The 10,646-nt window shown below is 43.1% G+C and overlaps 1 protein-coding gene across 1 annotated transcript; it reads left to right on the top strand.

Moving 5' to 3' along the window:
- Positions 1-3,127: 3,127 nt before the first annotated feature.
- LOC115759056 (odorant receptor 24a) lies at positions 3,128-4,806 on the top strand. Its single transcript, XM_030699881.1, has 5 exons — positions 3,128-3,648; positions 3,892-4,264; positions 4,348-4,446; positions 4,514-4,666; positions 4,739-4,806. Exons 1-5 carry the CDS (start codon positions 3,128-3,130, stop codon positions 4,787-4,789), a joined length of 1,197 nt encoding a protein of 398 aa, XP_030555741.1. The 3' UTR covers positions 4,790-4,806.
- The last annotated feature ends 5,840 nt before the right edge of the window (positions 4,807-10,646 follow it).

Below are 10,646 nucleotides of genomic sequence, written 5' to 3'. Positions count from 1 at the left end.
AGTGTGTGTTTTTTTTTTCAAAAATGCCAAATAAATTGTTATATAATATTATAATCCGGGGCTTTATGCGCTTTGCAGGGGGCATTACAGCTCATTCATTGGGCAAACAACTTGTTTAATATTCAATTATAAATTCATAAACTCTCGTCTATATGCTGCATGGCCCGGCATTTGTGGCCGGCCACGCCCCCTTTGTTATACGATTGCTTTGTGCCGCACAAAGGAGTTAACTTTTCGTCAGGTGTGGCAGCAGAGGGGGGGCGGGGCTCTGTGGCTCGTTTTGATGGACATTTTGGTAGCTTTGGCAGATTTGCGGCCCGCTCGAAACGTGTTCAATAATTTTGTCAATAATTTTTGTCACGCTTGCGCCCCAACACGCCCCGTGTTGCATGCCACAAAATAAAAAATATTGCCGCCCACGTATTTTGTGTCCCTCTCTTGCTCTCGATATTTGCTTTTGTTCCCACAAATCGAGTAATCAATGTGGTTGTCGCTGCCAGGGCATAAGTTTTGTTCGGGCCGAGTTTGGCCTTTTTTCTTTTCTTTTCCGTTTTTTTTTTTTATTTTCTTGGTTCTGTCCTGGCCCCAGGCACATTAAACTCATTGTGTTTATGGCATAAATTTGCATGTTTTCCACGTAAATTTTTCAATTTGAATAGACGAACGCGCGCACTCGTCGAATACACGTCAAAAACGTGGTCTACGCCTGGCAGGAAGAATGGCCTTTTCAGGTCCTTGCCCTGCCCAATGTACTTTGGGGTAGAGTATTAATGACATCAGTTTGACTTTGTGGAGAATAAAAAGAAATTTTCTGAACAGGTATATTAGATATGTCTGTTGGCTTGGTTTAAGATTCGAACACATGTCTCGCCATTGGGCAAAGGATCTCCATCCTTTTCATTCTCCAGATGGAAGATTCACCTTGAAGATTGCTGGTGAGCCTGTTAGCGTGTCTGGCTAGCCAATTGTTCTAATTGTTTTGGGCGTAATAGGTTGAAATGTGATCTTCGATTCAAGTCTCTGGCCAGATCACAGTTGCCCACCTAGTACGGCTCCTGCCAAATATTATTAAAAATCGAAGCTGAATAGTGTGCATAATTTTATAAAATATGTTTGTAGCAGGCCTGATCAAAAAAGTCAAGCATTCTCTCATTTATAGAGTATTCGCTGCCTCTATAGACTCTGCTTATGTCGTCTATTCGTTTTTATTTATATTTATCGCTCGGGCTGGCTCGAAACATCAACTGCCATACACACACACACGCACACACACGCACACACACAACGCACCCACTCACACACATATTTGCAGTTCTTTTTATTTGGTTAACAATGTGCCTGGGCTAAGCTTCGGTTTTATTGCTATATGAGTGGGTTTGACCAGTGCCCACGTGTGTGTGTCTGCGCGTGTGTGTGCGAGTGTGTTTATAAGTGTCAAAGGCATGTGTTTAGCATGCCTCATTTGAGCGCAAATACACCTGCAGCCATCAATTATGCAAAGAGCAGCTACGTCCCCCGCCAGACTAGGCCTGGAACTGGGTCTGGACTCGTGAACTCGTCTGGCTGTGGGCTAGTCCTGGCGCCGGCAAAACAGCAGGCGCCGTCAACGCCGGCCACGCCCGCTTTTTCCGCCTCGAATGCCTCTCGGCTATGCGAGTCATTCAGTTAGGCAGGGAGCTGGCTAAATTAATTTATTGGCCTTCTCACATACTACACCAAATAACTGCAGTTTGCATAATCATGACAGCACATACACAGGCACAGGCACAGGCACAGCTTATAGAATATTTATTCAAACTGCAAGTTGGTTGGCAACACTGCAGTCGCAGCCCTGGGCAAGGCCCCAGCTGTCAGAATATTTGTGGGTGAGGGGCGTGCGGGGTGGTCAATTGGTTTGCCTGCCCTGGCAAAAGCTTCATAATAAGCAACGGTACAGAGAGCTAGAGAGTGTGAGACAGAGAGAGAGAGAGGAAGAGCAAAAAGTTGTCATTATTAGTGCGTTACGTGACGGAGTAAGCCAGACAAATTAATATTAATATTGGTCAGCTCTATGCACTGCACATTTGTACAAAATATAATTTGCAATAATATTAATAGAAATATGTGTGGGCCATGGCAGAACTGAGTAAATTTATCATCAATAAATTTCCATAGACATAACTCATCAACTTATGCTCTCTTATGCGTATACATATATACAAAGCATGCCTGGGCTTGCAATTACAGTCAAAGAATGTCTCAAGCAAGCGAGTGCATTATGTACATATGTATGAGCAAGCGAGCCAGCACGATCGAGTGTGCCAGGCAATACGTGTGTGAGAGTGAGGACAAGAGTCAATCAAATGCCTGAGCTCATGGCGTTAGTATGAGTGTGTGTATGTGTCATGCTTAAACGCAGTAATAAGGGCAGATCAGCAGCTTCTGACGGCAGCGCAATGCAGTGAGTCTTCACGATTGAAAGAAGAAGAGGCTGCGCTACAACTAGAGCAGCGCATTGAAGTTGAGTTTCAGTTGAAGCTGCGAAGCGGAACGGTGTGGTTTAAGTGATTAGTTTATTTTTTACTTTTTTTTTTGTGAGTGTGTAACCAGAGATAAGTTGCGAAAGCTTTTGCAATAAAAGCTTTTAGTGCAAATGACGCTGCCAAACGATTTTGAGCTTTGATTCAAGCGGTGTTTGTATTGTGAGAGCAGGTGTAGTACGCTAAACGGCAGATCTGCAGTGAAAAGCTCTTGCAAGAAGAAGAACGTGGGAACTCGGTGAGTGCAATAATTTATTTTGTGTACATATATATTTTAGTTGGGCTCATAGTTGATATACTACATATAATAGTCTTAAGTGACAAATCAAGTGACCAACTCGGCATACCCTACGAAACTATTCTAGTCTCGTAAGGCTCCCCAAAAGGGCGTTTAATACTGAATATTAATTACACTCACAAGCTCTGACACGCCCACTGCTAAACGTTGCCTAATTGCGGGTTACAAGTTTTTGGGCTTGGGAAAAAACTTAGTGAGCTCCGAGCACGGATTACGCCCAGCTCATCAATTATGAGCGCCTCGGCTGGCGGGCGTATAAAAGCAAAGGATTGAGCCCCTTGGAGCAACATAATCAATAGCTGCCGCTCAGATGTGGCCGCGATTCCTGAGCAGCTCGTCTCCCATGGAGCGGCATTATTTTCTGGTGCCCAAGTTTGCGCTGAGTCTGATCGGTTTCTATCCGGAGCAGAAGCGCACCTGGGCGTTGCGTGCTTGGAGCTTCTTAAACTTCTTTATCCTCAGCTATGGCTGCTATGCGGAGGCAGCGTTTGGCATACAACAGATACCCAATAACATAGCCCTCGCCATGGATGCACTGTGTCCGGTTGCCTCGAGTATATTGTCGCTGCTCAAGATGTTGGCCATTTGGTGGTACCGTGAGGAGTTCAAGTGGCTCATTCAACGGATTAGAAAGCTGACGGAACAGCAGCAATCGGCGCGAAAATTGGGCTACAAGCGACATTGCTATACACTGGCCACCCGGTTGACGACGTTACTCCTTTTCTGCGGTTTCTGCACCAGCACCTCCTATTCAGTGCGGCATCTACTGGATAATATACTAAGGCACTCGCATGGCAAGGATTGGGTCTATGAGACGCCGTTTAAAATGATGTGAGTGTTGGTAAAAGGTCTAAGTCTAGGTCTAGGTCTAGGTCTGGGTCTGGGTCTGGGTCTGGGTCTGGGTCTGGGTCTGGGTCTGGGTCTGGGTCTGGGTCTGGGTCTGGGTCTGGGTCTGGGTCTGGGTCTGGGTCTGGGTCCGGGTCTAGGTCTAGGTCTAGGTCTAGGTCTAGGTCTAGGTCTAGGTCTAGGTCTAGGTATAGGTCTAGGTCAAGCACTCTTCTGTTGCTTTTGTAGTTTTCCCGATCCGCTGTTGCGTCTGCCGCTCTATCCGGTGACCTACGCGCTGGTGCATTGGCATGGCTACATCACCGTCGTATGCTTTGTGGGCGCCGATGGTTTCTTTCTGGGTTTCTGCTTGTATCTGACTGTGCTTCTTCATGCCCTGCGCGATGATGTCTGCGAGTTGCTGGCTGTAGACAGCATCCACCTGGTGCCCACGGCACTGGAGGAGGCGCGCATTGTGCGCAAGATGGAGCGGCTTGTCGATCGTCACAACGAGATCGCCGACTTGACGGAGCGTCTGTCGGGCGTCATGGTGGAGATTACGCTGGGACACTTTGTCACCTCCAGTCTGATTATAGGCAGCAGTGTGGTCGATATGCTGCTGGTGAGCGCTTGACAACTTCTCTCGCTCTCTCCAACTCAATTCGCGTTCTCTCTTTCTATTTCTCTCTCTTCTCGCTGGATCAGTTCTCTGGCGTTGGCATTGTTGTCTACGTGGTCTACACCTGCGCTGTATTCACGGAAATCCTCTTGTACTGCCTGGGCGGCACCTATGTTACGGAGGCGGTGCGTATTCACGCTCTATTTGATAACTCTTTCTTATTATTCCGCTGTCTTCGGCCTGTTTCTCTAGTGCTCCGATCTGGCGAGGAGCGCCTTTGCCAGCCATTGGTATGGCCATAGCGTTCGGGTGCAGAAGATGACGTTGCTTCTGATCGCCAGAGCTCAGCGTGTGCTCATTATCAAGATACCCTTCTTTTCGCCATCCCTGGAGACGCTCACATCGGTAGGCGTTGGAGACGTACTCCATAAATCTGGCTATGTTTTCTTATATGCATACTTTCTTCCTATTCGACAGATTCTGCGTTTTACGGGCTCGCTTATTGCGCTGGCCAAGTCGGTTATTTAGACTCCGATCTTAATCACTTCTGAGCATAAATAAATGTAAAAAACAAAAGGCATATGTTTCTATAAAAGTTCTACTTAGATAAACGTTATTGGAATATATTTTTTTAATTTTTTATTATCATTGTGTGTGTGAAAGAAAAATCGATTTATTGAACTGTAAATCTCGATATGCAATGTTATCGATATCTTTGGCACTTTGTCGATACGTTTTGTTCTTCCTTTAAGTTGTAATGTTCTTTATTTGTAATCTTTCCCCCTTTATCTCTCGGATTTTTTCTCTCTATGAATTTAATATTTTCGCCTTTGCCAATATCATTTTCATGTTGTTCATTTCTGACATTTCGTTAATTGCACATGCACAATCTTTTCTGCTGATGTCTCTTGTGCTCTGCTTTTTCGCTGCTCTTCCTTTTCTTTTGTTTATTATCACGTTGCTTTCCATTGACCTTCCTGTTGTTCTTGTTGTTGGCTCTCTGCTTAACAGCTCTGGCAAATTGGTTTCTTTTACCGGGAACACATCATCAACATGCTGGCTGACACGTTGCCACGCACCGCATCACCGATCCCCTCTTCTCTTTCCCATTCCCCCCTCTTTTGTATGCATCGAACTGTGCATTTGTGCTGCATACTTTTGAGCTGCATAAGCAACTGCTGCTGCTTCTTCTTTATCTTCCGCCTGCTGCAGTTCATTTTCATGCACTCACGCACTCACACACACGCACACACACACAAGCACACACACACAAACAAACGCACGCCCGAACAGACACAGACAGAGAGACACACACACGCACACTTTAATGACATCCGTTTGAAACCGGCGCTTGCTTGTCCCTCTTCATATCCGTGTGTTGCACTTGTTATACCCTGTTCATAAAGTAAAAAGGGAGCATATTGGTGCTGTGCAATGTCGCTTTGTACATTAATGCCGGATATAAAAGTGTGAAGCACCCTTTTAAATGAATATGAATTAAGTTTTCTGAAAATGATTTCCAGTCGATGGTCAATAAAATAGTTACATATTATGTACAAACGTTTTTTACTTGCGGTTAGTCAGTCATCAGTCAGTCAATCAGTCAAGCAGTCAATCAGTCAGTCAGTCACTCAGTATGCACGGTTTTATGCCTACATATTAAGAGTTTTCCTAAAAATAAACATACGATTTACTTGATCTGGTAGAATAATCTATATAGAAGATTTTTCCCAAAAATTACATTAAATATTTATTGATTTAATTATATGAGACCAAGGTAAGCTGAAGTTAATTTTTGAGAAAAATATATGTATAGTGAAAGATAATTATGTTAAATCAAGTTAATTTTAATATCATTTTAAAGTTAGCTCAACAAAAATGCGGGCAATATTTATTCAAATGAAACAAATTATATATTAAGTTAATTTCTAAGAAATCCATCTAAAATGTAGACATTATTTTTCTTTTTTTCTTTTTTGGAATTTGATAATATTAATAGACATATGTCACTTAAGCCTCAAGCTTAAGTAATATAAACCATAGTTAAAAGTCACAGAGTAACAGTTAATGCGTCAGAGTCACAGTTTGCGAGTAACTTTAGTCAAAAAGCGTCCAATTAGTTTAGTTTTTTTTTAACAATTTGAATTGCACTGCAATTACAGCGTATTGAGCAGTCGACGCAGCCGCCGACTGCAACTTATTCACTTTTAATATTTGCTCTTTATGTTGTTGTTGTTGTTGTTGTTGTTGCTCGCCTTCTCGTAAGCCGAGCTCCTCTTAACTGTGGCTCCTCGCGCTGTGCTTTTCGGGGGCATTGTTCATGCACAAATTCTTTTGCTTAATGTTGTAGTCCTTGAAATCCTTTAGCCCACACGCATCAGGGCAGCGCGCGCGCACCTATCAGCCGCACAATCTCTGGCACTCGCACCCGCTCCCTCTCTCGCTCGCTCTCTGTCGCTCTCGCTGCTGCCCCTCTGTCGCTGTCTCTGTCATTTGTCTGCCTTTGTTTCGTTTGCCATTTGTTTGTTTATTTTCGCTGGCGCCTCCTTTTGTCAAAAGTGCTTTTGCTTGTAATGTGTTCGACATTGGACCGCAAAAGCAGCCCCATCCCCCTTCCCCCCCTCCCGCCCCTACTCTTGGACCCTAGCATTTCTCTTGGCCCACTTGCTGCTGCAGTCCTTTACGTTGTTCGTTTTCTGTTTCTGTTCATTTTCTTTTCTTGTTGCTTGTTATTTTTATTTTTCTTTTTTTTTTATTTCGTTTCATTCAGTTCTCGCTCTGCCACTCGCCCGCCTCTTGGACTGCTTCACATATTTTTATGTGCATTTATTTTGCCATTTTGTATGCTACTGCTCATGTGTGTGTGCGTGCGTGTGTGTGCGTGTATATTTGGCTGCTGAACTCTTAGACACACACACACACACACACACACGCACTCACAGTCACTCGCTCCATTCGCAATTTTTGCACTCAAGTTTACCTACTTTTTATGGTAAACAACCCAAGGTTGCTTGTTTATTCTAGCAAAAATGTATTTAGGTGCGCTTAACTACATGTGTGTGCGTGTGTGTGTGTGTGTGTGTGTGTGTGTGTGTGTGTGTGCGTGTGTGAGTGTGAAACGGGTTAGGGTTAGCTTAACCACTTGCCCTTAGTGCGACGACATTAAACCGTAAAATAGAATGCCCAAATAAATAAAATAAATACTCAATTCGTTCGATTAATGTTTGCATACACTGTGTGAAATCTGTTCAAATATCTTTACAATTTTTCCATATATTTCTTATACCCTGAACCCATTAAAAATGGGTATAAGGGTATATTGTATTTGTGCGAAATCCAAATGTATGTAACAGAAGGAAGCATCTCCGACCCCATAAAGTATATATATTCTTGATCAGCATCAATAGCCGAGTCGATCTAGCCATGTCCGTCCGTCCGTATGTATGAACGCAAGGATATCAGAACCTATAAGAGACTTGAAATTTTAGATGTAGATGCTCCTAGTTCCCGCGCAGATCGAGTTTGTTTCCGATAATCGATAACTTCCTCCGTTTCCAAGCAATCGATAAAAATCGATATCGATATCCTGTTTTTTGGGAAATTTTGGTAAATAATAAGAGCTAGAGTCACCAAATTTGACATATAGCTTCTAAAATAGAATATATATATATATAATAGAATATATTCAGGGTATCCCCCAGTCGGGAGCTCCCGACTAGAACCTCTTACTTGTTTTTTTGATTAAAAAGTTAAATTTAGCACACAGCTTCCCGCACATCAACACACGCAGACGCGCACAACACAGCTGTGCATAATTAAATGTTAATGCAAGTAAAAAGTTAAATAAAACAAACTGATTTAAATTGACACAAAAAACTGTCGCTTACTGAACTGCAAATACCCTGTAAGACAGAAAAACTTTAAAGCTGTTCTCGAAAGTTTTAGCTTGTAAGGTTCATGAAACCCTAGTAAATACCCTTGCCCAGAATTTATAAATAAAGATAGTTTAGTCAAAGTTTAAGCTTTTTAGTAATTCGTCAAATCAAGAACTCTTGAAAATTCCAGTCAAGTCTTTCCGTTCAATTAAGGCCTTTTGGCCTTCAAAATTATGTATGTAATTGCTAACTATAAAAGATTTAATCTCTTGCATTTTAATGACCCAAAGAGTCAGTAATAAATAATATGAAAAATTTTATGCCGGCAATAAAAATATAAAAATATCATGCTTGTGGCAAAAGTTCTTAATTTGTGCAACATAAAAATCAAAGACCCGTCCCCAAAGAGCTTACGCTACGTTGTGTTACGTTACGTTACGTTGTGTTTTATGACGTAAAGTGCCATCAACGTGGGTGGTGGCAACAAAAATGTTAAATGTCATTTTTACCTACACGACTAATTAAATATTCGCATTTTATGAGCAGCACAAGAGAACGGTGAGGGGGTGCGTGGAGGGGGAGGGGGGGGGTCCACGTTTGGGTGAGTGAAATGTAAATAAAAACAGGAAACGAGCGACGAATTAACGAAAACAAACACGAGCAGCTGTAAAATTGCGACCGGACGAAACGAAACGAGACGACGAGGCAAGAAAGGGAAACGAGGGGACGAGAGGGGCGCAACGAGTGGAATGGAACGAGTGCGACGCAACGCTGCGGCAGCCTGAGCAAAATTTTAAGCAGACACCAAAAGTCCTTAGACAGTTTTTGTTGTTGTTGTTTTTGTTGGAAGCGAGAGATACGTGCGTGGCGCTATTTCTGGGGGAAGGGGCGGGGTGTGGCCGTGTCAACGATCCATTAAAATTCCGTGGGGGCCATTGCAAAATAAATCCACTTGCAAGTGGTGCAAAAAAAAAAAAATACAAAAAATATCCAAAACCAAAAAGGAAACAAAAACTCAAAAAAAAAAAAAGAAATGTTAAGAAAAAACTCTTCATCGTCAGCATTTTGGCGTCAAATGCCAATCGCATGTGATTCCTAGTTACCAGCAGCCCCTTTACCGCTCCCCCCCTCCCCCTACACACACACACACACCCACCGTGTGATATGCGCAATGGCAAACGAATGTATTTTCGTCTATTTTTATTTGTATATTTTTTTTTATCTCTTCTCTGATGTTCGGCCTAAAAGTATGCATTGAAATTCAACACGCGCCGTGGGAGATGTTGCCAGTGTGTGAGATTCTTGGCTCGCGGGTGTCTGTCTGCCTGTCTGTGTGTGTGTGGGTGTGTGTGTGCCTGTGTGTCAGCTTGTGTGTTAAGAGCCGCTTAAAATTAGCGTACGATCTTTGACTGCTTAAAGCGATACACGCCTGGCGAATCAGCGAGGTCATGAATAACAAAATGTGAAAATAATTGATGGCTAAAAAGGAAACAAAGAGCTAGAGAACGATGTATCTTTATGTTTGCAGTGTTAAATCAATTAAGAGTTAACACGATTATATATATTCTCTTGTGCAATACAATCGATTAAATTATCGATAGTATCCACGCTGAGCTCTTATCGATTACTCTTGCTGCCATCGATAGTTTTTTCTTACTTTCCTGCACATCTTATAATTTTGTAAAATAAGATGTGCTGGGCTTGTTTCTGTTATTGCAAAGAGAATATATTTTATAGAAATATAGCTTGGGGTCTGCGAATGAAAAGGACATGAAAAAAGCCCTGACTTGGTCTGAGTTTTTCTCGCAAGCTCCTGAGACCCATCCCGATAGCTAATAATCCAAGACTCTGCGGTCATCTTATGATCCCAACTATTTTTAACAAGTTTGTGTGCTATTTTTATTTTTTTTATGTATACGCCTAGTTGAGAAGCTGACGGACTATGCGCAATTAGAGGCGACAACAGCAGCAACAACAATTGCTGTTGCTGCCACCTACACCAGCTACACCCGCCGTTTGTGTGTGTGTGCCTTGGTCTGTGCTGCTGCCCGCTGGCACATAATCTGCATACAAATGCGTTGATTTGCCTAATCGACGCCTATTTGTACGGTCCAAAAAGCGACAGCGAAACTTTTGCGCCATGTTTAGATGTGAAATTATCAAAACGAAGGCAGTTGGTGAGGGAGAACTGAGGGAAGCTTCGTTGGCAGTCAGAGGAACGGAAAATAAGCCGGCGTTTAATTTTTGGAAGCGAGCGTGCAACACGCATTAAAATTAAAAGCTGGCAAACGACGACGAAGACGAACCAGCAGCAGCAGGACGAAGGCGTCGCTGGCAACATGGAAGCGTACGTGCTGCACAGAATGTGAAGAGCAGCACCATGGTGAGGGGGGAGGGGGGGGGGGGGGTGTGTGTGAAGAAAGGGGATATATGTATATGGGCGGCTTTATCGGAGGCATTTTGGAGGGCGTATATTCAACAATGTTTTGCATTTGCATGAAAATGTTTTG

This window comes from Drosophila novamexicana, unplaced genomic scaffold, assembly GCF_003285875.2.
Source record: "Drosophila novamexicana strain 15010-1031.04,08,12 unplaced genomic scaffold, DnovRS2.1 tig00000193-arrow-pilon, whole genome shotgun sequence".
Lineage (NCBI taxonomy): Eukaryota > Metazoa > Arthropoda > Insecta > Diptera > Drosophilidae > Drosophila > Drosophila novamexicana.
The sequence above is the reverse complement of the archived record's forward strand: the minus strand, read 5'-3'. Positions and strand labels throughout refer to the sequence as shown.